General features: G+C 54.3%; 1 protein-coding gene across 11 annotated transcripts; it reads right to left on the bottom strand.

Annotated features, from left to right (window-relative positions):
- Positions 1 to 10: 10 nt before the first annotated feature.
- On the bottom strand, positions 11 to 26,908 carry VPS37C (VPS37C subunit of ESCRT-I). 11 transcript variants are annotated; one of them, XM_073883673.1, is made up of 7 exons: positions 26,725 to 26,907; positions 18,205 to 18,528; positions 7,635 to 7,800; positions 7,157 to 7,254; positions 3,780 to 3,951; positions 2,973 to 3,055; positions 11 to 2,323 (listed from the first exon to the last, which is right to left on the bottom strand). In XM_073883673.1, exons 4-7 carry the CDS (start codon positions 7,247 to 7,249, stop codon positions 1,601 to 1,603), a joined length of 1,071 nt encoding a protein of 356 aa, XP_073739774.1. In that variant the 5' UTR covers positions 7,250 to 7,254; positions 7,635 to 7,800; positions 18,205 to 18,528; positions 26,725 to 26,907; the 3' UTR covers positions 11 to 1,600. The 11 variants fall into 11 exon arrangements, with proteins under 11 accessions (XP_073739774.1, XP_073739772.1, XP_025734138.1 ...); XM_073883671.1 differs by having other exon boundaries at positions 7,641 to 7,800; positions 26,725 to 26,906; XM_025878353.2 differs by having other exon boundaries at positions 7,641 to 7,800; positions 18,417 to 18,528; positions 26,725 to 26,906.
- Positions 26,909 to 27,054: the final 146 nt, after the last annotated feature.

Genomic DNA, 27,054 nt, shown 5'->3' with positions numbered 1-27,054 from the left:
AGAGCGACCGTTCGACGTGTAACTCATCAAAGTTTATTATGGCAATTAATTATACAAACATACCAGCGATCGTTCATCCAGTTCGGAAGCTCTTGAACCATAAGAGTCCATTAGTGATTTCTCTTTATAAATAACTTAGGAGAAGCAAGCACAATTGGCAAGCAACTGACAGCACGAATGGAGCATCTCCTGGCGAATACCCACTGATGGCGCGCAGGGAGGGGGGCAGGCACCAGAAGGTCGAGTTTCCTCGTGGGCCCCCAGCACCCCAGGCCCACCAGATGCTGGGTACTCAAGTAGTGGACACTTCAAGGCACATATGACTTCCTAGCTGATAGCAGCTCCAGAGTCTGCCCTTGAGACCTGGTTCATATCCGGAACAATCAAGTTAATGCTTCGTTCCTCACACCCCTTTAGTCTACTGCCTTTGTTATTACTGAACACGTGAAAAACCCCCAGTGTGCCGGGGGCTGTGTGTGGCACGGAGTCACATCCCTGCCCTGTACATTCTGAAGATGAGAGAGAAGCAGAGAAATGGACTCCGTCTGACAGAGCGATGGTGTCTCCGAAAGCACCAGGTGGGAAGTCACTGTTCGGGCGTCCTCTGTCTGAGGAGGGGTGCTGGGGCAGGGGGAGTAATGCCAGGGAGCCAGAGAACAGAGATGAAGTGGGGGGGGGCACTGTGGATGAGATTCAAGGCACTAGAGGAGTGGATGGATGGGGGGTGGGGAACCCCAGAAGTCAACCGGAAATGGAGGGCCCCAGAGAAGAGAGGGCGGCTTGGGGGAGGTGACCCGGCCCTCCACTCCTAAATGAGTCTGGTGTGAGTGCTATCTCCTGGGCCAGAGCTGCTCCCTCTCCTCCAGCCAAGGCAACTCCCGGATTCTCCAACCAGCGTGAGCAAGGTCTGGGGTCCACCTTCACAATCCCCAGCTTTCTCGCTGCTCCAGCTGCCGCCGTTCAGCCCAGCTCACAGAACACGCTTCTCTGACACCGGCCTATCAGAGTTCAATTATGGCTTTATGGGACTTAAAAATCAGCAAGAGTTTTTCCTAACTGCGCCCTGCCCCTGATCCAACTCCAACCATGGTGTGCGGTCCTTGAAAGGACCGGACAGACACAGAGCTGCATCCCTGGCCACGGGCACCAGGTTGAACGTGCCAAATCCCAGGAGAGAGGGAGGGGGGTGAGCAGGGGCTGGAGACCGGCCTCCTCATCACTGAGATCACTGCATTTGGTTCCAGTGTCCGGGAGCGCAGTAGACGTCCGCCAACGCACACGCCTGCTCACTCACACGGACACCCACGAAGAGGGACCAAACTCGCCGCCTGGCTAGCACCAGAAAAGCTGAAGCCAGTCACCGAAGGGAGGCGCTCCCTTCCCCCCAGGAGGCCAGTTAAGTGCTGTGACCGGCCACGCTGCCAAACCAGTCATACTGCCTGGCTGCTTTCCAGACCTGCACGCTCCCAACCAGGTCCCCCCAGGGCCCCCGTGTGCTGACACAAGTCCACTTCCAAGGTAACCTCGAATCTCAGTGGTGGGCAGGCCGAGGGCTGTGGCACAGGTGGAAGTAGAGAAGGGCCGAGGGCCAGGACGGTGTCTAATACCCAGGCCAGGTAGGACCCTGAGCTGGTGGAAACCCATAGGGAGGGGCGGGCCCAGGGGGGTAGGGAGGCTGAGGGGGACCTGAGGGCTGGGGCTGACCTGGGAAGCTCGGGAGGGGGTGCTGCGTTGGGTAGGGAGGTCTTCCTCCTGGCGAGAGGTAGGGGGCCTGTTGAGGGTAACCAGGACTGGGGGCCCGGCTCCCTGCCAAGGGGTACCCGGGGCCAGTGGCAGCAGTGGGGGCCACGGGATAGCCTGGCCGGGGGGGTGTGCTCCTCTGTGGGGACCAGGAGTAGCCCGCAGCACCCCGGGGTCCTGGGTGGGCTGATGGGTACGGGGGGCCCAAAGGCCCCCTGTAGGGAAAGGAGGGCTGGGACACCACGGGGAAGGGGGCCGGCTGGAGCGCGCCCTGGGCGGTGGGGCCCAGGGGTATGCCAGGGGACGGGCTGTAGGGCAAAGGGTAAGGAGGCACTACTGATGGGGGCGGGGGCGGCTCTTCCGCCACAGGGGGTGTCGCCTGGGGGACCGGGCGAGGCACGGGCGGCGGGCGTGGAGGAGGGGCGTCACCGGCCGGCTCCTGGGAAACCCTGGGCTTCCTCATCACGTCCTGGAGCTTCTCCACGCGCACCCTTCGCAGATGGGACAGCATCCTCATGGAGGAGAAGTTCTCCAGAAACGTTTCCAAGGGCACCTCGCCCTCCAGGAACTTCTCGGCCATGGCCTAGAAGACATAAAGTCTGGTGACAACAGGGGCCTGCCTGGGATCAAGGCTGCCCGTGTTCCCCGGGATCAAAGGCCAACTGCGGCCCTCCGGCACAGCCCGCTGCAGGCACTCCCCGTCTTCTCTGGCCCCCACTTGGGACTTTCTCCTTAACGGCACTTACCACCGCTGACCAATTCTACCTGCACTTGCTCAGGTGTTCTGTCTCCCTCACCAGAATGGCAGCTCCTAGAGGGCAGGGGCTGTGGTGGCCACTGCTGCCCCTGCCCCTGGCATCGTGCCAGGCTCACGGCAGCTCCTGCATGGCCGTGATGAATAAATGGATGAACACTAAGCTACTCAGTTGCCAGTGCAGACGGGCCCCGGGCTGGGAGGACCTGGAAGCTTCTTCCACCCAGGGCACGGAGAACTGGAGGGAGCCCGTCTGCCCACAGACTGAAGAGATGGCCAGAGGGAAGCAGAATCGAGAGGCCAGGCAGCCGGGGTGGGGCCAGGGGCCAACAGGGCCTCCAGCGGGACTAACCGTGTCATCCACCTTTGCTGTCTACTAATGCCCCTGGTCCCAACTTTGCAGACACGCGGTGCTCATTCCAAAGGGTTCCCGCTCCAGGGCCCGACACAGAAGAGGGTGTGACAACGGCCATCCTACCTCAGACTCTTCTTCGATCTTCATGCCTTCGATCTGCAGAAGGTCTAACAGAGTCTCTGGCTGCAGTGCTGAAGAAAATTTTTCTGGAAGGGAGGGCAGAAAGATCGACATTCTGCCAAGTGCCTTTCCATTCAGTGTTAGAGGCTGAGCTTTCGGCAAAGACCCTCACAGCGTCCTCTGTGTGCTCAGGGGCCCAGCCCCCGTCAGGGGGTCTGGTGTGGAGCCCAGTTCCCTGAGGTCACCTTCCTGAGCAGAGAGGGCTCTACCAGGCCCGGCCCAGACCTTGGCTAGCCAGCCGTCCCAGTGTCAGCACGAAGGACTCGAGCATCAGAGCCCACCAACCAGCCCCAACCGTGTGCTGCCTCATGGGGGCAGGGGGTCGTTACTGCACTGTCTGAGCACCAAGCTTCTCCACGGCTGAGACGCCGACAGCCCCCCCTCACTGATGGCAGGTCCCGGGACACGGAGAGCCCAGCCCAGCACCGCAAAGCGCGGTGTTGCCCAGCAACAGCGGGGAGGCAGGCTCTCTGGACTCAAGCCCCAAACCTAGCCAGAGAAGCCTGGCCACATTCCTGACTCTCTCTGAGCCTCATTTTGCTCATCTATGGAACCAGAACAACAGTCCCTCCCCGTCTAGGCTGTTGGGAAAAACATATGTGAAGCACTCAGCGCAGGGGGCCGGCAGGGGATCTTTCCTATCCCGGGGAAGGGGGAGGGAACGTATCCTTCTGCACTATTCCCAGAGCTAGAACGGGGCCTCCAAGTTGACAGACGAGCACCCAGAGCTTGCTCCCAGGCCGTCCCTACCCAGCTTCGCCTTCTGCTCCTGGCACCGCTCCACGAGCTTCCGGAGCTCCTGGTACTTGTCCGAGAGGTTTGAACGGCTGATCTCCAGGGGGCCTTGGAACTCCAGGTTCCGCTCCGCCAGGCTCCGGTTGGTGGCCAGTGCCATCTCCCGTTCCAGCTGCAGGTCCTGGACCTAAAAGAACAGGAGGGTGACCGTAAGAACCATCACCACCATCACCACCACTCACCTCGCGGCAGGCTGCACCTGGGGATTCTGGGACTCCTCACTCCCAGTGGGAGAAGGGGGTAATACCCCCAGCTAGGGTCCGACGGACCTGGGCTCAAACCCTGAGCCAAGCGCTCTGACCCGGGCGCCTCACTGAATCGCTAACCCAACACCCCATGCGGTGGACGCAGGTGGGAAGCGCGCTGAAGGTCAGCAGCTTGCCCAAGGCCACGTGACGAGCAGGAGCCAGGCCACCACGACCCTGCAGAGCTCCAGCAAGCAGGTGGACCAATTAATATGAACGAGGCAGAGGCTTTCTAGGAGGGAAGGGACCAAAATCCCAAACTACTTATCCCCAAGATTCTGAGGCAGGAAGCCTACTCTGAGATGCACTAACGTGGCCCGAGTCAGACCACAGGCCAGACATGCATGAGGCCTCAGAACGGTTACTCTGAGGGGTGAGAAAGGCAGGCCCAGACCCGGACAGGCTGATTCAGGGGAGACTTGTCCTTGCTTCCTGGGCCACAGGTAGGTCCTGCAGAGAAGCTGTGCAGATGAGCTAACGGCGGTGTCCCCAAGAACTGGAGGAGCCTCTCAGCCAGCAGAAGGCCCCCACCGACACGGGCGACCTGAGGCCCTCATGCCAACCTCGGCCCCTGGCCGTGCCCCCCCTGAAAGTACTTCCCCAAGCAAAGCAGCGCCTTCCCCTCAGCCAGGTCCCTTGTGGCCATTAGCAAGGGAGGTGACAGCCCCAGGAGCCCTTACCAGACCTGCTACGGCCTGAAGCTCCATCCCTGCGCCAGGGAGTCCTCTTTACCCGGAGGAGGGCAGAGAGTCGGACGCAGCACCCCCGAGAAAGCGACGGTCCACTGAGAGCCCCGCGCGGCATGGGAAGAGAGGGCTCAGCGCCCAGTAGAGGGCTCAGGGCACCGCTGCACACAAGTAGCTGTCACGCGGGGGCCGCCACGGTCGGCACGTGATGAACGGACCGGCTCATCCCCCACAGGCCAGGGGTGTCCCGGAAGCCTGCCCTCCTGCTGCTCCCCGGCCACAGGGCCTTGAGCCCTGAGCTCTGGGGCGGGCCTGGAGCCCGCTCTTCATGCTCCAGATGGGACAGAGGGGGCACAGACCCGCCTCCCCTCCACAATGCGGCCGCTGGGGCCCAGGGATCCTGGGGCCTGCCAGGGGTCTCTCCAGTCTCCCCACAACAACAAGCTGCCCCCACATCTGGGCTGACCGGTTTGCTGCCATGAGCACCCTTCTGAGCCACTCGGCGAGGGGCAGAGTGGGAGGCCTAAAGCCCTCTGCTCAGCTGCCCCCTGGCCCTCCTAGGTGGGCCTAGACCCACGGCCTTTTCCGTGGGTCTCAGCCAATAAATCCAAGCTGTGTCATTCAGCCCTGCACCATGCCCTACACATTCTGGCCTGTTCCCCCACAGCCTCCCCCAAATCTTTCTCCATGGGGGTTTCACTATGAAGCCTTCCACCAGTCATTCTGAAGAGGTCAATTAAGACAGTTCTAGCACCCCGCCCAGAGGTGCTCACCAGGCCTGGCTGGACCCCACCGGTCACTGCCCTCTGTGGAGAGAGCCCCCCTACTAGCTGGCTTTCTTCTCTCCAAGCAACGTCCACATACCACACCGAACCAGCCCACGTCTCTCTGCACAGCCACGCGACTAGGATGTGTAAAATTATGTTCGATAGACCATGGTGGACACCTCGTCCCAGGGATTTTGCAAATCTAAGTAGCTTGCCCTACTTCGCTCCCCCTTGATCCCAAAACTGCTTTTCCCCTCCAAGAACTCAAATCGACTGGTCTGACTGGCTGTAGTCCACAAAATTCGAGTCGCCTTCAGCCCCAGAGCGTTGTCTGCGCTTACACTTTCTGCAATTCTGCGCTTCGGCATCAAGTCTTTCAGCCTACTCAGCTTGGAAATCAATCAATTATACTTATGTGAAGGCTCGCCTCTGCCAAGTTTCCCACGCTTTAAAACTGGCCTTGGAATTCCTAGAACGCCGTGCTCATGGCAGAGTCAAGAAACACTTATGCTTAATTCGTGACAAATGGAGGATGAAGGAGTCTGGCACGGTGCTGGCTGGGCCAGATCCTGGCCTCATCACGGCCTGACTGACCCACTGAGGCAGGCTTGGGGCTTAACCAACACAGGTTTTGCTTCCAGTCCTCGCCAAGCGAGGCTCAAGGCAGCAGAATGTGCCACACAGAGCCCCCCTACCTGTCCTCAAACCCTGCCCCCTACTCTATCCTCCCTACCCCCCAGCAAAGATTGCTCCTTTGGGTAGCGGGGCAGGTGGGGGGAGGTGGGGGCAGTCAGAGCACAAGCTAGGAGGGGCAAGGGAACACGGCCGCACTGGGCACACCGTACAGAAAGCAGGGAGAAGCTGGACAGGGTGGCTTCCCTTGTGTTAACACACCGTGAATCCCCAGCAGAGACATATCATACCTATTCATCAGTGAAAATAAAAATCTATTCCGAATGCTAATCCAATGAGCTCGGCACTGCTTGCGCTTGTGTCCGTCCCCAGCATGAGGGGCGGCAGGGGTAGCTTCCCCAGAGCAGGGGACAGGCTGCGGCTACTTGAGGCGGGACTGTGGGTATACCCAGCTCTTGGCCCCGTCCAGTCGCCTGACCTCGCAGGGGTCACGGGGTTGAGGAGACAGGAAGGCCTTTATAAATACAAGCATAAAGCTCTATACATGCGGAAGGGTTATTTTATTCCCACAGGGACTGTGATGAGCTGAGACTGGTTAGGTGCCAGTCATTACAGGAAACGGGATCAAACAGGAGATGGGCCCATACCCTAGGCCAAGAATGGCTCCTCCCCTAGATGCAGGGCCAGACAAGGCCCTTGGGGAAAGACAGCCGCAAAATGGTAGGAGTACTTGCAGAAACCGCCTCCAGGGTCAGGCTGGAACAATATGTGGCGACTCACAGGGGGGCCCCAGATGCCCCAGTACTGTCCCCCAGAACTCCCAGAGAGCCCAGGGGCTGGACTCAGATCCCAGGGATTCCTCTGGCTTGATCCAAACCAGAGGGAAGGCCACAGAAAAGGGAGAAGAACATGGCCCCAACTGCCACCAAGCCAGTGTCCCGAAGCAGGGCCAAGGTCCCATCTGCTGGCCTTCCTCGGGCCCTCTGACAGCCTTGCTCTACCTCGGGGGCCTCCTGGGCCAGCTGGTTAATGGCCTCTGGGTCATTCTGCATCTCCTCCAGCTCCTCCAAGGTCTTGTCTTTCAGAGTCTCCATCTTCCCTGTGAACACAGAACAGAGAGAAAGACGCACTGCAGTTTCCCACTATGCTTCCACTGGGCAGGAAGCCTCAGGGTGGGACAAGGGTCCCAGCAAGCAGATCCCGGCCACCCTGCCATCCCGTCCCCAGGGAGACCAGGGAGCCCCACTCCTTCCACCAAACCATGAGCAGCAGGATAGGAGAAAGCCCTCGGCAGCCAGAGGCAACACCACGGCTCCTTGGGGTGCTAGATAAAGCTGCCCAAGGAGCACACAGGAAAAGGCAGAAGGAGAAGCCAGGCAGCCAGGGACAGAGATAAAGCTGGGCCCAAGGCTGCCTGTGAGCCCAGATGCCAGCAGGCCCTCTGGTAAGCGTCTATTTCTGCCTGAACCGGAAACACACCCGAACCTTCACACGTGGGGGCTGTGCGGCCTCAGCATCCCAGGCTCGAGGGTATCACTGCTTGTTCTGCTTAGCACCCCGACAACCTGGGGTTTCCCTTGACTGTGCTCGGCGACCACAGTCCTCTCCACGGGCCACAGAAACGGACAGTCACGGGCAGGGCCCCCTCGGGGAAGAACAACAACAATCATCATATTGGCCCCCAAGGCACTAAGAAGGCAAAGAAAACTGACCGACCCCAACAGAACATCCGCCGGGACAAAAGAGCTGGTTTCGGCAGGGCTCCCCCTCCTCTGTCACTCTGCCAACAGGGACACCGACTGTCTGCGTGACAGACAGTGGGGTCACAGCCAAGCCCCAGGAGGGAGCCCCGGGGACTAAGAGAAGGAAGTGCAGACACACTGAGGCCACTCTTCCTTTCTGCCGACAAGGTCCTCCCTTACCTTTTCTAGACGCGCATCCTACAGCCCTGATGTCCATCTTTCTCATTACAAAAGTGATGTTCGTTTTCCAAAGAGTCCAGGTTCCAGAGAGACCGAGAGCGGGAGGCCCCTGTCCTCCCCCGCACCAGTGCTCAGCCTGCGGGATCCCACGCTGCCCATAGTGGGCCACGCCAGAGGCCGTGGTAATAAGGAACTTCTCTGGTGTCGGGGCCCTTCGCCAGGATTTGTTCCTTAAGCCCACACTGTGTCGGCCTCATCTTACTGAACCTTATGCCTGCCCATTTTGCTGATGGAGAACCTGAGGCTCGGGGAGGTCCCGGTTGTGGGAGGTCCCTCGGCTGAAGTGTAATAAGGTCCGAGGAGGGGCTGTGGAATCGAGGACCAATGTGGCACCTGTGTGGCCAGAAGTGACCTCCAGGTCCTAGCCTCCCGTCTGGAATGGAAGGGAACGGTCTCCCCTAGGTCATCGGAAAGATGAAAGGAGAAACTGATCAACAGTGACAGCCCCCCATTGGCCAGCAAAGTGCTGTTTCCTCCTCACATGCCGGCACAGCTGTTTACGGTGCCCCCTTCTCGTGTTCAAAACACGTTGCGACAACAAATTATAGGGTCACCCTCCTGAGAAAGAGCTAGCCAAACAGAGTAGTCAACCACCATCTCTTCTCTCCCGAGGGTTGAATGTGGTCCCCAACCTCTAAGGCAAGGAATGCTAAGTTTTGCACGTGTGGTCTCTCCTGATCCTGCCGGGGCCGTGGTGGGGGGGTGGGGCGGGTGGTAGGCAGGCAACTGTCCCTTTACAGGTGGGGATCAGAAAGATTAGTAAACGGCAGAGTGAAAATCCAAACCTCCCTTCTGTCCCCATCTCACCCTGCTGGTCTGAAAGCTGGAGCAGGGGAGTGGCAGACTGAACAGGGCCCGGGAAGGAGAACTCTGGGGGTGCGCCGCTTCCCACCCTGCAGACCGAGTGAGTCCACCAATGAACGGGACCAGCGGGGCAAACACGACATGTGGAGCAGCGCTCTAAAAACAAACCTGGTCTGAGTCCCGGCCCTGCCACTTCTCAGCCGAGGGACGTCCCACAACCAGGACCTCCCCGAGCCTCAGGTTCTCCATCAGCAAAATGGGCAGGTGTAAGGTTCAGTAAGATGAGGCCGACACAGTGCGGGCTTAAGGAACAAATGCTGGCGAAGGGCTCCGACACCAGAGAAATTACTTGTTACCACGGCCTCCGGCATGGGCCAGGTCCCGCGGAGCGCCGGCAGCGCCGAGCCGGGCTCCAGCACAGAACCGGGTGTCCGCCGGCTCCTGCAGTCGGGGCCGGGCTCAGAGAGCCCGGGGCCGAGGAAAGCTCTGGCCTGGGCAGCTGGCTGACCACACACCCCCTGGCGCGGTCGGCAGGGTGTCTGCAGAGGCCCCAGGCAGGTGCACTCCCACACACGGGCGGAGCCCTGAGCGGAGCAACTGTCCCCCAGCCCCTTCCCAAGGCGGGTGTCACCGTCCGTGCTCGGTAAGTCCCACACAAGGCAGCACGGCCTCGAGCGGCGGATCACACGCTTTCCAGTCTCAGGACACCTTTCACCCCTAACGTTACTGAGGAACCCGAAGAGGTCTCCCTTATGTGGTGGATTTTAGGTATTAGTATTGACCATATGAGATATTAAAAGTGAGAAATTTTTCTAATTTATTTTCTTTGAATGTTCATAGCAGCTTTCATTGGAACAGCCTGGAATTGGAAACAACCCAAATGATCTCCAGTTAGTAAAGAGTCTTACAAGCTGCACTACAGCTGTATAGTAAAGCTAGATTCTCCAGTAAAAAGCAAGAAATCGATGTCTGCGACTTGAATGGATCTCAAGGGAATTTTTCTGAGTGAAAAGTCATTTATAGAACATTCTGTTTATATAACATAGGATTCTTTTTATACAACCTTCTTAAGATGAGAAGGTTGTCAAGATGGAAAACATGCTGGTGGCTGCCACAGGGAAACATTTTTAAAATACAAGACTACGCAAGCACTCATGTGTCAGAAGCCACCAGAAGGATGATGTGATCGCATGCCATGTACCCTCCGAAAACCCCACTGTATACTCATGCAAGAAACACAGCAAAAAGGAAAGTAACACCTTAGATTATGAGAATCATTCTGACCTCACAGGCAGCCTGAAAGGGTCTCAAAGACCACCCCTCCACCCAGGGCTCCCGGGAACACACTTTGAGAACCACTGGCCTCGAGGTTAGAATGGACTCTGCAGCCAGATAGCCTGGGTTTGAATCCCTCCCTGTCACCTACAAGCCCTGTGGTTTAACTTCTTTGTGCCTTAGGTCCCCCATCTGTCAGAACAGGGGTGCATGGAACACAGCGAGCCTAAGTACTTGCATTACGAGGACCCTCGCGACCAGCTGATACAGCGAGTACTGCCAGCACCCGACCTCGCAGAGGAGGCTCAGAGAGGGGAAGTCACTTGCCCCGGGCCCTCCCCAGTGGGGGCTTCGCAGCATGCCCCTCGAAATCGCCAGAGTCCCAGGTCCTCCTCCAGACCCAGAACTCTCCAGGACTCTTCGTGTGACTTTTAACGAAGTTTTCATTCTAACTTCTACCCAGGGTCAAACTCGTGTGGCATCCGTGGCCTTTCTTTCCCCTTCGTCTGGCACTCTGAGGGAACTCAGGTGGGTGCAGCCTCCCCTGAAAGAGGAAAAGCAAAGACCCCAGAGAAGAAGGGGTTCGTCAAACAGTCCATGCGGAGGCAGATGCAAAGGCGGGGCTCAATCCCCTGTGTTGTTTCTACTGAGTGACCTCTGCCAGGACCCCAAACATAACTTCCCCCGGGTGCCTGTGGCTTGCCTCGTGTAGGCAGGGTGGGACCAGGCACGGGACGGGGTTCTCCCACTCCAGGACCGAAGCTCTGGATTTGCAGCCCCGTGGCAGGGGGCCAGGCGAGGCAGCCTAGGCAGCCTACCACAGCGTCAAGACCAACCAACAGAACGTCGAGGCTACAGCTTCCGAGAAGACAGCCCAAGCTCTGGCCAGCTCCGTGGGGAGACTCGTACAAACAGCATACCTGCGACACTGTCAGGCTTCTATAGGCCAGGAGACCCACGCTACCCAGAGGCCAAGTCAGGGGAAGTCCAAGGGGGAGGGTCTGCACTGGGCTCAAGGCCCAGAAGGCACTGGGAGCACTGGGAGCTGGCCTGACTGGAAGGCCCTGACGCAGAACCCACCCTGCAGCCAAGCGGCAAGACTGGCTTCTTGACCGGCTCACCTTCACCAGCCACTTTCTCGCCCCCACCCCCCAAAAAAGGGAAGTATTTTCATCAGAGGAAAGTCAGCAAAACAAAATCTTTGTATAACATTCAAGTGTTCTGTAACATTCTGAACCGTTTTCTCACGGGGGCTGACAGAAGCTGTTATTGATCTCTCTTACTGATATCTCTGTGGACCTAGTGTGTGTCCATCCCGGAACCAGCAGTGCGCATGCGCGTTCAGTGGATGTCTGTGGAAGCAAAGTGGCCAAGTCCTCTCTCCAGGTCACACACAGAGGGGCCCGATATCACTATAACTGGCATGGGGCTGCCACTGCTTTTGTGAGGGACAGGGACAGCTACGGCACCAAGGGTGTAACTTGTCATCAAAGCTTGGCAGTAAGTGACCACAGACATTTAGCCAGAAAGGGGACTTTGCTGGGTTAAAGAGTGCTGGCCAATCAAGAAGTAAGTGTGCTCCCCAGATAATCCTGGGGCGCACTGACGTGAGCATGCCCTCCACCCACCACCCCAAATGACAGTCTTCCTCTCCAATCTAGAGCCCCACACCTGGCTCTGTTTGATGGCCTTGAAATCCCAGAGACACACATCCCTGGAACTTCCAGCTGGTGATCCGAATAATCACTGTCTTTTAGACAGTGAGAATTCTCCCCGAAGTGGGCAACGGATGAAGCACACAGCTCTCATACTGAGACCTTCCTCTCCCAGCTTGGGTCCCTGGTTGGGGCATCCCATCCCCAGCAGGGTGCTCCTAGGTGCTAAGGTCACCCCCACTTCCCTCGGAGGCTGGGAAGGTATGCAGGTATGCACCTGCTTGAACTCGGAAGATCAAAGGGATGGGAGAGTGTTCTAGCTCAGGTCTGGGAGGACTCCCTCGGCCACTCCCTGACTGGGAAAGAGGACCGCCCCCATATTCAGAAAAGGAACATCGCAGCCCCGTGGTTGCAAAAGACCTCTCTCCTGTGTCAGTCCCCTTTCGTGGCAGACTTCCCAATAGGCCACGCACGCTTTGAATGCCTCAAGAACTTCAGGTCTGAAACACCTCCGTTTTACAGCAGGTCAGCCCCCTTAGACCCAACTCTCAAGGGTGGCCTGCGTCTTCTGGCAGGCTCAGCCACAGCGGGATGGAGGCCACAGCACTTCCAACTCCACCTTCTCTGGTCCCACTTCTACCACGCCCATTTCACAGATGGTGACACTGAGGCCGAACGGCAGATAGCTTGCCTGTGCTGAGGGAAGAGGGGACACCTGGCCCAGGAGCCTGACCCTGGCCTGCTGCTCCTTCCACCAGGCTCCCCACCTGCTCTGTGCCCTGGCCTCCTCACACTGCGTCACCAGCCCAGAAGGAGGTGTGCTCGGGATCCCACACCCAAATGTGCGACACATTCCTTTTAGGGACTCCAACTTTCTTACCTGTGAAATGGGTAAACAGTCCCTGCCAGTCACATGGCTCCTTTCTTCTGAGATCAAAGCCCTTTGCAAACTCCCCCGTTAATTTATATAATCGCTCCAGGGACTAAAGCAAATACAAGGCTTAATTACCCCTATTTCAGAGATGAAATGAAGCCCAGAAACAAATAATAAGGGTATTGCCCAAGGTCCTGTAAGCTGTTGGGGTCAGAGCACCGGAGGTCCAAGTCCCCTTCCATCCCTGGCGTTTTAACATCACAAACATCTTTGCCCCACCTGCTCCGCCGCCCATCACAGGAGAGCCATGAAGATAGTTTAGTTATAAGGCTGTCCAAGTTGCAGACCTTACAATCCCATGCAAGCCCGCTGATTACCTAGGCCCATCTTCGGTCCCTGCCTCCAGGATGGAGGTGGCTCACATCCTCACCCACTGACAACAGTTCTGGGCCTGGGCTTTACTGTGGCATCGCCCACCCCTGGACGTGAGTTACCAATGCCTTTGTTTTGGAAGTCACAGAGACGTCCGGATTCTCAGGGCCACCCAGTGAGGTTGAACGCAGCACGCAACTCTCTAGGTTCGTAATTCGGAAACGGCAGGAGAAGCACAGGACACTCTGCCCAAGGCCCACAAAGCAGATAGATGCCCCTGAAGCCCGGTCACCTGATGTGCCAGAAAAACCCAAACTGGCACTTCTCACAGTGGCCACAACCACCAGGGATGTCACCATGCAGAGAAATGGGACATTACTGAGAAGTTACCTGGGGTCCCAGGGTCCAGGGGCTCTGTTTCCAGAGGGCCTGACAAGTGCAATTACCAGGCCCCTCAGCACCCCAGGCCCTGACTCAGACCCTCTTCTGCTTACCCAGGGGCCCAGGAGGATGCTGGGTACTTCTCGGGTGGTGTCTGGGGATTGCTGCTTGGGGGAGGGGATAGGAGAGAAGACACAAGCCCCTTGAAGGCAGGGAGATTGTCTTGTTCACCTCTGTCTTCCCAGCGCCTGGCCCAGCCTCTGGCACGCTGACAGCTCACAGCAGTGCTTGCAAAAGACGGACCCAGGCGAGGAGGGAGAGACCCAGGCGGGGAGGGAGAGACCCAGGCGGGGAGGGAGAGACCCAGGCGGGGAGGGAGAGACCCAGGCGGGGAGGGAGAGACCCAGGCAGGGAGGGAGAGACCCAGGCGGGGAGGGAGAGACCCAGGCGGGGAGGGAGAGAACAGGTCAGTCAGTGGGCAGACAGACAAGACACAGAGGTGTGGGAACAGGGCTCCCCCCTTCTCCCGCCCCCCTTCATTTCTCCATGCCTTCACTGAGTAAACATTTATGGAGCCGTTACTACGTGCCAAGAACTGCACCAGACCCCACAGCAAAGGAGGCAGGACGGATGAGGTGTAAATAAACACCAAGTTCTTGCTATGTGCCAGGCACAACCTGAATGTATAAACACTGGTACTAACTCCCCCCAACTCAATTCCGTTTTAGAAAACAAAAACTTCACCACCACTCACAGCGAGTGCAGGTACCAGGGGATGTGACACATCTGGGGGCCAGAGCAGTAAGCAGTGGGGAGGTGGCTGGCTCTGAGGGCGGGGGGCTCTGAGGGCTGGGGCGCTGGGGCGTGAGAAGCCCGCCAGGCCTCCCTGAAGTGGGGGGGGGGGGGGCGCTGCTGCTTGTGTGGGGACAGGAGTCAGAGGGCCACGGGCAGGGGACAGCGGGGCCCTGGCAGGAGCGGCTGCAGATCCACGTGGCTGGGAGAAGGGGAGGGGAGGCTGCCGAGGCAGGCGGCTACACAGCCCTCACGGGTCCAGCAAGACAACACCTCTTTTGGGGGGGTGATACCATCGACTCAAAGATCAGACGGGGACCAGGGTGGGAAAGGCCACGCATGTGCTAATCTGTGTTCCCTCCGCAAGAAGAGAAAAATCTCAGTTTCCCCCCAATAACCCAAGAAGGAAAAAAACTTCCTTTCCTTTCTCTTTTGGCTCCTCTGCGGCTTTCACCTCCAGACAGGCACCTGCGGCCAAGGCCAAGCCACCAGGTGGGGAGCGTGTCCCTCTGGAAAAGCAGGGGCTCAGCCCAGCTCGGGTACTTCCTGCGGGCAGCAGGGCGGCCAGGCTTGGCCAGACCTGCCAGGTCCCCCGGGGAAGCTAGAAATCCAGATCCAGGTGACCTCTCTCCAACTTTTAAGTTGTAGTAGCCAATTCAAAAGTTGTAAAACAACAACAATAACAACTGGGCGGGGTGTGGTTAGTCAACAGCTCCCTCCAGGAGAGAGAGGTGCCTGCCACAGGAAAGGAGGGAGGGCAGGGGGGCGAGGTGACAAACACCTTCCCCAGGCACCCTGGAGCTCCCCACCGGCAGCAAGCAGAACCAAGGGGGCAGGCTTGGGGGTGCTGCCCCTCTGCCTCCGAGGCCACACACCGGGACGGGAAATGAAGCTCGCACGCTCAACTTCTTCGGATCACTGATCACTCGGTATCTTGACTCGATCGCTCTCACAGGCCTGGTGCACGGGGAACAGGATCGAGTGAAGGTAGCAGGCCCAAAGGCGACTCCACTACACCCCAGGGGACTCAGGCCACTTTCCCACCGCTCCCTGGGGTCGGGTGGAGGGGGCTGAGAATGGAGCTGTTGGGAAGGGTTCAAACTCTGGGCTGTCTTCCCGCTCTGTCTTTAATGGGGCGGCGGGGGGAGCAACGTCTGGATGGCACTTGCTCAATGTGGATCCTTGCCAGGACTGTTTAACTCAAAAACAGTTTCAACTGATATCAGATCCTTTACAAGGATAAATAAAAAAAAAAAAAAAGTAAAGACAAAAAGCAAAATGCAGTCTTTTCTAAGCTCAGATCAGAACAAGGTGTGCCAGCCTTGGAAATGGCTTGCGATGCCCAGGGCCCGTTGCCTCTGTCTGAACAGTCAATGCTAGCTCTCCCTCAACAGGATGCAGAGAAAAGCACAGAACATGGACTGATGCCCGGGGTTTGCCCTTTGGCTCCACCATCCTTTAGCTGTGTGACCTTGATCAACTCTCTTAACCTCAATTTCCTTATCTGGAAAATGGACACCATGACGGTAATCCCACCTTAGGGGTTGTGTGCCTCAGATGAGCAAACAGCCCTGGAGAGGGCTTTGCAAGCTCCTGAGCACGGGACAAATACTAATTACTCTGCCTCTTGGGGGTAATCCAATGATGAGGGGCAACTCTTGACACCCCTGGGGCTCGATATAGAGTCAAGCAAATGTGACGGCTATTACTGACTCAGAAGATGGAACTGGGACTGAGCAGGGTGCCTCTGTTTCCCCGGCTCCCCCTGGCAGACAAAGCACAGGTTCCCATCACTCCCCTCCTTACCATTAGGAGACCAGGATGACCCGCCAGCTACTTCAAGCCCAAAATTACACTGCAAGGAGAGCTGCAGAGGCCTTGGGCTTCTTGTGAAATTCCCACATCCACTTATGGCAGCACAAGAAGTAGTTACCATAGCAACCTGCACAGCTCAGTGTGCCTGAGTTAGAGAGACCTGGCCCCATCCCACCCCTCCTGTCAAAAACACCTGCGGTTGCCTTAGAAACCTTCCTATTCCTGCTGCTTAATGAGGACAGATTTGTTGACCTGATCTAGTTTTCTTTCCCTAGAATGATTCTAGCCGTGCACCCGAGTATCAGACCGTTAGTCACCTGACTTCCCACAGGAGTTAATAAAAACAAATCAAACCATCATGCGCTCCTCACTTGGTCCAAAGCACCACGGACCTGACCTTCCCTTCAATTTTAAAGTTGGCGTGTAAGCGCCAGAAGGGAGCCTCCTGAAGTTTCCTCTCTAAGGAATTTCTGGGGTTGGGGCAGGGAATTCCTCCCCATTCCCCAGTGCTAAACAGTTAAGACAGCAGGAAGGGAAGTGGAAAGAGTTCAGGGCTTAAGGGCCAAATATTCCTGGATTTAAATCCCAGCTTGACCTTCTACTAGCTCTGTGACCTTGGGCAAATTATTCCGCCCTTCTTACTCTGTTTTCTCACTGGCAATATGAGGCTAATGCTACCAACCTCGTGGGCTGTTGTAAGGACTTAAAGAGAAGTAAGGGAGATAACCTCTAGAGGTGCTAGAAAAACCACCAAGCAGTCGCTAGGTAGCATTAATCCACACACTCACACCTTACCACCGTTGCAAAATGCTGCCTGACACCCTTGGCCAGGCACCCAGCTAGGCTCAGGAGGGAGGGCAGGTCCTCAGGAAGGCAAAGGGTGGGGCTTTCTGAAACACAGGCTCCAAACCGATCTGAACAAAGATCCTCAAATATAAGTGTGCTGACACATCGATGGGGGCGTATACAACCTCTCAGGACAGGGTCTTTTGACGGCAACGGTCATCTTTACATAAATATCTACGTAACAACCGCATGCTCCTCAGATCCACTGAATAAACTCCATGACGTTATTCTTTCCCCCTTCCCCCAGAGGCAAGCCGCTAAGTGAGAAGACCCAGGAAGCATGAGCCCCTTTCCTGTGCCGAACACGGGGACACGGGAATGGCGCAGGACTTCGGCCAACTGCTTTCTCTACTCAGTGGGCTGCTAGCCAGGCTGGGGTGGTCCATCAGCAGAGGACACCCGTGGAGCTGGAGGGCAGGGCTGGCAGGGTGCGGGGCCCCTGGCTACTTACGGTCCTTGGATGGCCCAGCCCACCCCCTAAAGGGGCCCCTCCCAACCCTGCTGAACCTCCACCCCTCACCCTCATCCCAAGGGCGACTCCACTCGACCTTACCCACCTTTCTCTTCTCCCAAACCACCTTCCCTGCCTGACCCCCATTTCCCCGCCTCGGCTTCACGTCCTCACTCCCAAACCTCCAGGCCGCCCCGACACCCCTCCTGTCCAATCACCAGGTCTCACCTAGTCACTGCTCCCGCGGGCTTTAATCCAGGCACCTCCGGAGTCATTTTTGAAAGCACTGCGTCCGGCCCCCTCCGCCGGCCCCGAAGCCAGCCATCTCTCCTTCCCTCCTCCCCACCCCTCCAGCTGTCCGCACCTCTGCCTCCATCCTCTTTACCCACGCGCTTGGGGTGCCCTGTCGTTTTCCGAGTTTTCCGGTTTTCTAGAGGAGGTCTCCTTTAAAACGTTACCCCAAGCCCCCAGAGCACAGAACGGACACCAGAGGCCAGGCCCGGGGTGGGGACGGGGGGGGAACCCTGCTCTTCCAGCTCAGTCTCCCCCAAGACCTTAAGGGGGCCCCCAGGCCACCTTCCCAGAACACAGATTGAAAGCCACTGCCCTTACCCCTGCCCCCTGCCCAAGCCCCCCATCCTCCACTCTCCTTCAGCTGTGAAACCTCACCAGCAGGACGGGCCGGAGGCGGGGGGGGGGGGGGGGGGGGGGGGGGGGTGCTCCTGGGCACTTCCAGAGCCCTGTGGAGGCTGGCTGAAGTCTCTGGGAGAAAGAGCAAAAGATGCTTCCCAGAGGAGCTGACCTCTGAAGGACAGGCAGGCATTCGCAGGATGGGGAAGGCACAGGGCAGAGTATTCCGGGCAGACGGACGGCGAGAGCAAAGCCAGGGCACTACAGCTGGGGACACCTCGCGGACAGGAGTCAGACCAGGCTTTGCCGCCACCACTCAGCTTCCTCTCCAGGCCGCGCCGGGCCACCGGTGAGAGACCAACGATGACCGTGCAGAGCGCTTACAATGTACCGGGCAGTGTCCTAGGCGCTCTGTCCGCAGCAGCTCGTGTGATCCTCACACCGGGCCCTCGCGGCCGTGCAGCCTGCGGCCTTCCTCATTCTCCACACGAGAAACCTGGGTCGAAGAGAAGACTTGTACCTGATCCCAGTCTCACGACAAGGAAATGGCAGAGCCCAAATTTCACTGCGGTGCTCTGGCCCTGGGGCCCGTACCCTTCACCACGGCACCACGCCACCACGCCGCCCCTCAGTCAAATGCATGCCCTTGCAACATGGTGCCCAGCTCTGGGGGCAAACTTAGGACGTGGTCGTTCTTGCTGACATCTTTCCATTAGACTTCTAAAGAACAGGGGCTGGCCACATAGCACCCAGGGGCCCCAGATCTCCCAACACCTCCTTTGGGCCCTCGCCCTGCAGGGAAAGCCCAGTGGCTAAAGGCTCTGGGAGACAGACAGCCCCGCACCCTCGGTCCTACTGGCTGGGGAGCTTGGGTGGGTCCATCTCTCTGGACCTCGGTTTCTCCTCTGACACAGGCCTTTTACAAGGATGAAATGAATTAGTGCCTGGGAAGTCCAATGCCCGGCTCTCAGGCCAGGCTCAACAGACGGTCAGGATCTTCTTCATCACCATGGCTGAGCTCCCACCCGGCCCATTCCCTCTGCAGATGCGGAGGACAGAGAACTGAAGATTCTTCCAGAGACAGCATCAATGAACGGTGCCACAGAAATCCAGTGGCTGGGTGTAACACAGATCAGTAACGTTCCGCTTCAGTCAATACAATGGCCAAGAAACAGGTTATTTAGTAAGTAGCCCATTCTTGAAACTTCCTGACAGTAAAACACAAGCGGGACACTTTGCAAAGCCTCTTCCTCCTGTGGCCCACGGCTGAGTGAAAAGAAAACCATCCTAAGCTACTCCACACCCAATGGCCACTTGTTTCTCTGTTGCCCCAACTGTTCAGATGACTCAGAAAGGATTTCAGGCTGCAGCTGTCAGCCTCCCCCCGACCCCCACCCCAACTTCCTAACCTACAGAGGGCAAGCTGAGCTAGCAGGTTCGACCATCCCTTTAGGAAGGATTAGGATTAAGGTCAAGGCAAACACCCAGGAGTCTGTATGAGGTCACTCGAGGTCTGTCTGTTCAAAGGCCAGGACAACGAGACCATTGTTCTCACTGATTGGGGGCCATCCTAGGCTGGCAGAAGGTGGGGCACCTGTAGATCCTCCCCCTGCCAGGAATGTCTGATGCTACGAACTTCTGGGTCCCCCAGAGGGAGGCGGGTGTTGCTGAGGGCAACAGTGGAGCCACAGAAAAGAGAAACTAGGCCAGAGCCTCCTCATATCTGCTCTTGACTCAGGCAGGGATCCATGAAGGCCATTATCAAACGCGTGAAGGCCATTATCAAACAGGCGACACAGTATCAGCAGCTACACCGGGCTCTGGACCCAGTTCCATGCTCCAGCAGAAGGCCTACTCTGAGCCAGCCTCTCCGGCAGCTGTCTGCCGGGCTCTAACAGACTCCACCCTCTGCAGCCCTCCCCCACACCCCCCAGGAATCTCTAGAGAACACAGCCAATCAGAGCTCTCACATCCCTGCTTAGAACCTTCCATAGCTCCCCAGTGCTTTAATATTTCATTCAAAACCTTGTGCTCCTGGTCTTGGCATAGAAGGCCCTGTATCAGCTGATCCCAAACCTCCCTTTTCAGCTAGATCTCCTTCCACTCCCCTCAGGGACTGCTCACCCCACCCCAACTCTCTGTGTTACCTACTATTCCCAGAAGAAGCAACATGCTTCCACTCACTTGACAAATATTCTGTACCTATAAAAAGATCAGTATGACAGGGATCCTGCCCACAGGAGTTCCCAGCTCTGGCCCCCAGCCTTTGTTCCTACCATTCCCTCTTCCTAGAATACTCTCTCCTATGCCTTCTCCAGCTTGAAAATGCCTGCCCATCCTTCAAATGTCAGCTCCTTCTCCCAAAGACTTCATCCTACCCTCCCATGGTGCTCTGTAAGTACTACCTGGCATTTATTATATAGGAATCGGCATGTTTCTCCATCAAGACTGTGAGCCATGTTGCTCAGGAACTGTTGTTCCATTTATTTCGTCTGGTTTTTTGGTTGGTTGAGGCAGGAGAGAAATCTGGTCCCGGTTCCTCTCTGTTGGTCCAGAGTGGGTGTCCCTGTCCAGTCAGCACTCATTGAGTACCTTGTGTGTTAGACATTGACCTAGTGCTGGGATGCAGACCTGAGCAACATGCCGTTTTGTTAGTGGGGAAAAATTAACCCTGGTCTAAAGACTGTTCTGATCCCAGGTAACAAAACTTAGGAGCAAGCCTTTAAAGAATGAAACTGTTTCCAAGCAACTTAACAGTGTCTCAAAACAATGCCAAGAGCATACACAGATATACAAAAATATCCAGCACCTAACAGGGTAAAATCTGCACCATCTGACATTGACAAAATTACCAGACATACAAAGAGGCAAGAAAATGGAATCCATGATGAGGGGGAAAAAAACCAATCAAGAGAAACAGACTCAGAAATGCAGATAACAGAATTTGCATAAAAGGACATTAAAATGGTCACTACAACCATATTCCGTATGTTCAAGAAGCTAAAGCAAAAACTGAGTGTGTTAAGTAGAGACATGGAAAATATAAAAAGAGACCCAAATCTAACTTGCACAGACAGAAACTATAGTGTCGAGATAAAAAGCATACTGGATGGAAGTAACAACAGATTAGGCACTACGGAAGAAAAGATCGGTGAACTTGAAAAAATAACAATACGAACTACCCAAAACAAACCACAAAGAGAAAAATAAAAAGACCAGGGGAGGAAATGAATGAAGCATCAGAGAGCTGTGGAACAACAGCGATCAGACCTCCCAACATACTTGTGACTGGAGTTCCCAGAGAAGAGAAAGGAGACGAGAGAAACTATCTGAAGAATTAATGGGCTGCAAACTTTCCAAATTTGATGAAAGCTATAAATCCACAGATCCAAAAAACTCAAATAACCCAAGCACCATAAACAAGAAGAAAACTATACCAAGGCACATCATGATGATTAAGTTGTTTAAAACCAGTGATAAAAAGGGGCGCCTGGATGGCTCAGTCAGTTAAGCATCTGCCTTCAGCTCAGGTCATGATCCCGGCGTCCTGGGATCAAGCCCCACGTCGGGCTCCCTGCTCAATGAGGAATCTGCTTTTCCCTCTCCCTCTGCCCCACTCCTGCTTGTGCTCTCTCTCGCTCACTCTCTCTCAAATAAATAAATAAAATCTTAAAAAAAAAGTGATAAAAGCAGAAGGAAAAAGGGCACAGTCAAAATGGAACAAAAAATAAAAAGGACAAGTGATTATTCATATGAAACAATGCAAGCCAGAGGACAGTGGAACCACATCTTTAAATGCTGAAATTATAAAGATCAACTTAGAATTCTATACCCAGGGAAAACACCTTTCAATAACAAAGGCAAAATAAAGACTTTCTTAGACATCCAAAAGTTGAAAGAATTCATCACCTGCAAGAAATATTAAAGGAAGTCCTCAAGTCAGAAAGAATGTGAAACAAAATGGATCTACACAGAGGAATAAAGAACACCAGAAATGATAAACATGTAAGTAAATATAAAATATATTTTCTTTTTGATCTCTTTACAAAATAATTGACTGTTTACAGCAAAATAACAATGTATTGTGGGATTTATAACATACATAGAAGTGAAACGTGTGACAACAATAGTACAAAGTCCAGGAGGACAGAAATAAATGTATACAAAATGGTATATCATTTGATGAGACTATGGCAAGTTAAAGGTGCATACTATGGGGGCGCCTGGGTGGCTCAGCCGTTAAGCGTCTGCCTTCGGCTCAGGTCATGAGCCCAGGATCCTGGGATCAAGCCCCGCATCAGGCTCCCTGCTCAGTGGGAAGCCTGCTTCTCCCTTTCCCACTCCCCCTACTTGTGTTCCCTCTCTCGCTGTCTCTCTGTCAAATAAATAAATAAAATCTTAAAAAAAAATTTCTTTTAAAGATGCATACTATGAATCTAAGGCAACTGCTAGAAAACAAACAAAAAAGAGTTATAGCTAATAAACTAGCATAGGAAACAAAATGAAATCATAAAAATGACTCAACCCCAAAGAGATCAGGAAAAAAAAAAAAAAGGAAACGGGAAGAATATTGGACAAATTGAAAACAAACAGCAAGATAAGAGTTAAGCCCAACAATACTAATAATAATATTAAACGTAAATGTTCTAAACATCCCAATTAAAAGGCAGAGATTGAAAAACTGAAGTTTACAAAATGCAAAACCTATCTATATGTTGCCTACAAGAACCCACTTTAAAGACACACATAATTTAAAAGTAGAAGGATATGAAGAAATAACATCAAGCAAACGTTGATTTTTGAAACACTATCCATTTTTAAATTGTGATAAAAAATATATAACATAAAAATTACCATCCGAACTATTTTAAAGTGTAGAGTTTTATGGCAGTAAGTACACTCACACTGTTATACAACCATCACCACCACCACCAACAGAATTTTATCATCCCAAACTGAAACTCTAATTCCCATTAAACACTAATTCCCTATTCCTCCCTCCTCGGTCCCTGGCAACCACCATTCTTCTTTCTGACTCTGTGAACTTAACTACTCCAAGAACTTTACATAAGAGGAATCATGCAGTATTTGTCCCCTTGTGATTGTCTTGTTTCACTTCACATTATTTCTTCAAGTTTCATCCATGTTGTAGCACGTGTCAAAATTTCCTTCCTTTTTAAAGCTAGATAATGTTCTATGTATGTACCACATTCTGTTTGTCCATTCATCTGTCAATGGATGCTTGGGTTGCTTCCACCTTTTGGCTACTGTGCATAATGCAATCCCACAGCAATAATAAGAGTTCCAATCTCTCTACATCCTCTTGCAAATACTTCTGGGTTTTTTGATAACAGCCATCTTAATGGGTGTGAAGTGGTATTTCATTGTCATTTTGATTCTCATTTCTCTAACGACCAGTGATGCTGAATATCTTCACGTGCTTATTGGTCATTTGTATATCTTCTTCAAAGAAATGTCTATTCAAGTCCTTTGCCTATTTTAATCAGATCACTTTTTTTGAGTTGTAGTTCTGTATATATTCTGGATATCCACTAATTTGTTAAAAGCCGGATTCGCTATATTAATATGACATGAAGTAGATTTCATTACCGGGGTTAAAAGGGTCAATTCATCAAACAAATGACACTTCAAAATGTTTATGTACTTAATAACAGAGCTTCAAAATACATGAAGCAAAAACTGAAAAAACTACAAGGAGAAATGGACAAATCAACCATTATAGTCATAAGTTCCAATGACCCTTTTTCACTAACTGATAGAACAAGTAGACAGTAAAGCAGTAAGCAGTTAAGACTTAAACAGCACTACCAACCAACTTAACTGACATTTATACAACACTCCACTCAACAAAGCAGGAAACACATTTTTCCCAAGTGTTTATAGAACATTTACCAGGGAAGACTATATCCTGGGCCATAAAACAAGTCTCAGTAAATTAAAACATTTCAAATCATACAAAGTACATCCCTTGTTTACAAAGAAATCAAGTTAGAAATCAGTGTTTACTGGACAGAAAGAGAAAGTATGAGTATAATGCTGACTTTGTGTCTTCTACTACTTGTAATCCTGCCAAGGAAAGAGTACATAACATTAGCAGGGGGACTAAAGTACTTAATGTCTTCAATGCTAGGCGTACCTGACCTGCGCTGTCTGATAACGTGTTCATGGTTGAGTCTCTCCTCTCCTCTCCAGCCCATCCTAAGCCCCAGGGGCCCCACTTCTCAGCACCAGCCAAATCACGACAAACCTGTTTGGTATTTGCTCAAGTCTCTCACAGAAACCAATGAAGGGGAAGAGAAATGCAGTAGAAGGAGCACCTGTGAAGTAAACATACCTTTTAAGCACCCCAATCCTCAGAGACATCACCACTACAGAGATCTCTGTGTTACAGGGCAACTATTCAGGAACAAACTGGAACCTTATGAAAACTCTAGAACCTGAGCAGAAACTAACAGAATTGTGGAACAAGAGGATCCAGTGGGATGAAAACAAGGTCTTCAATGACCTGATTATGTCAGCCTGGAAAAACCCTACTGGTACTGGCCAAAAGTATCTGGAAATGATTCACATGGCTAGTTAGCCCAATGCCCTTTCAATGGCAGATTTATGTCAGATTAGCAAATTTCACAGCAATAAGTAAAAAGAAAACGAGAATCCTTAGAAATAATCTCACTTCCAAGTATAGAAAATCTACAAACTCCTTAAGGTGGTGCTTCTCAAATTTGACTTTCAAAACGAATCACTCAGTGCATATGTAAAAAATACTGATTCCTGGTACCCCTCCAGACAATCTCCAGAGGTTTGGCTCCATATTTTTAACAACCATCACAGATGATTCTTTTTTTTTTAGATTTATTAATTATTTTAGAGAGAGAGAGCAAGAAAGGGGAGGGGCAAGGGAAAGAGAGAGAGAGAGAGAACCCTCAAGCAGACTCCCTGAGTGCGGAGCCCGACGCAGGGCTCAATCCCAGGATCCCAAGCCGATGACTGGAGCTGAAACCAAGAGCCAGATGCTCAACCAACTGAGCCACCCAGGCTTCCCTAAGCATCACAGATGATTCTTAAGGTCCAGCAAGAACATTAGCTTTGAAATGAGACTAAGGGGTTAAAAATCCCGACTCGGCACTTCCTGGCCCTGTAACCAAACTATGTAACATCTCTGCAACTCCCTTTCCACCTGCAAAATGGGATCACCATTGAAGTGTTCTCAGAATTCACTATGTTCACAAAGCCCCTAAAACAGGGCCAAGAGCACATGGCAGTCAAGCAAGAAATCAGAGCTATTGCTACTTAAACCCAGCCAGCAGAAGCTGCCCGGATGAAGAAATCTAAAATGAAATGTTCTACCTAATGGAAATTACAAAGGCATCAAGCCAGTTTCCAAGATAATCGAGGAAAAAAGCCTTTCTGGGCACTAAGACCACCAAGAACAAAGACTCTCACTTCAGCAGCCAATAGTTACCCAAGCCCTTCCTCCCACCCAGAACCACAAGGTCCAGGCCTGGGCAGGGCTGCTGCTTTGCACAAGAGCCAAAGAAAGTCCTTCCTCCCCAAATCCCTCTGTCACTGCCACCTCCAGCTCTAGGGCCGACAGTCCTAAGAGTCAGGTGGCAACATCCTGGGGGCACCAGTAGTAAACAGGACTCCCGGAAAAGAGGCAAGGAGCCAATGAAGGGAGTGGAAAAGGCCTGAGTCAGCAACAGGATTACTTAGTGAAGGGAAGTGAGTCTGTGAAGTTTCCAGGGCTAAAGGAGACATTGCTAGGGTGGGTGAGGCCCGACACTGTGCTGGAGTTGATGGAGGGTCAACTCTGCCAGTAACTCACAACACAGCCCCAGGTAACTCCTTCTCCCACCCATAAAGTGGGAAAATAAGCACCTTATTGGATGTGGGGAAGAAAGGAGGAACCAGGCACCTATGGGAGATACACTGACACACAAACACCCCACTGCCCTTTGTACCCAAGAGGAACGGGACATATACTGGAGAGAGATACAAATACACACACACACACACACACACACACACACAGACACACTGGAGAGAGATACAAATATATACAGATACACACACACACACACACACACACACACACACACACACACACCAATGCCCTTTGTACTCAGCAGGTCCAGGAGTAGGGTTTGGTCAAGGATGCTGGGCGCTCCTAGTCTGGGTACAGAAAAAAGGAAAACAGAGCCGAGGCTGAAAGCCCGTTTCTTTCACTGTCCTGGGGAAAGGGCACAGGCAGGGAGTCACAGACCAGAGTCTCTGTGACCCTACCCTGCCACCGGCCTCCCGTGTGACCTCTGGCTCCCACTCTTAGGCCTGCTTCCCCATCTGTACAATGGGCAAACTGGCTCTAACGTCACTGGAATTGTGCCCAGCAAGATGCTCAAATATGGGACGGGGGGTTGGAGGGTGGAGGTGAAGGGTGGGGCGGGGCCGGAGGCGCCACCTGCAGGGGGAAGGGAGGGGAGGGCGCTAGGGGCAGGGGCGCCGGCCTCCCTCCCTTCCGCGGCGAGGGGCAGAGGCGCCCGCGGCAGTCACGCGCCCCTCGCACCCAATCACCGGCCTCTGCCAGAATGAGGCGGACAGGCGGGGGCGCGCCGGGAGCCATTGCCAGCGCCACCCCCTTCCCCGTCCTCGCCCCTCCCCGGGTCCAGCTCACCTGCCCCGGCCGCCGCCACCGCTGCCGCCACCGCCGCCGCGGGTTAAACCACGGCCCGCGCCCACACTTCCGGGGCCCGCAGGCCCGCCCCCTCCCGCCGGATGTGACACCCCTCCAACGTCCGGGCCTGGAAGCGGGGCCCGCGCCGTTCGTCCCGCACCACGCTGTCTGGCCCGTGGGTCTGAGTCACCACGACACCGCTCCCCCCTTTCACCGCCCCCCCCCGGGCCACACCCATGGGAGTCCCCGCAAGACCCTCCCGCGAGCGGCGGACGCCCGGCCCCGCCCCGCTAACGGCCTCCGCCCCACCCCTGGGAGGGTTACCGCCCA

This window comes from Callorhinus ursinus, unplaced genomic scaffold (genome assembly GCF_003265705.2).
Source record: "Callorhinus ursinus isolate GAN/ISIS: 27379988/994484 unplaced genomic scaffold, GSC_fseal_2.0 scaffold51, whole genome shotgun sequence".
Classification (NCBI taxonomy): Eukaryota; Metazoa; Chordata; class Mammalia; order Carnivora; family Otariidae; genus Callorhinus; species Callorhinus ursinus.
Note: the sequence above shows the minus strand (reverse complement) of the source record. Positions and strands in the feature narration are given on the sequence as shown.

Excerpts from the sequence above, each read along its gene's own strand:
- VPS37C (XM_025878357.2), bottom strand. The coding sequence starts at position 7,249 with ATGGAGACTCTGAAAGACAAGACCTTGGAGGAGCTGGAGGAGATGCAG. Across the intron at positions 3,056-3,779 it reads GGAGCAGAAGGCGAAGCTGG|AAAAATTTTCTTCAGCACTG; the intron begins GTAGGGACGGCC and ends CCTCCCTTCCAG. Across the intron at positions 2,324-2,972 it reads AGATCGAAGAAGAGTCTGAG|GCCATGGCCGAGAAGTTCCT; the intron begins GTAGGATGGCCG and ends TATGTCTTCTAG.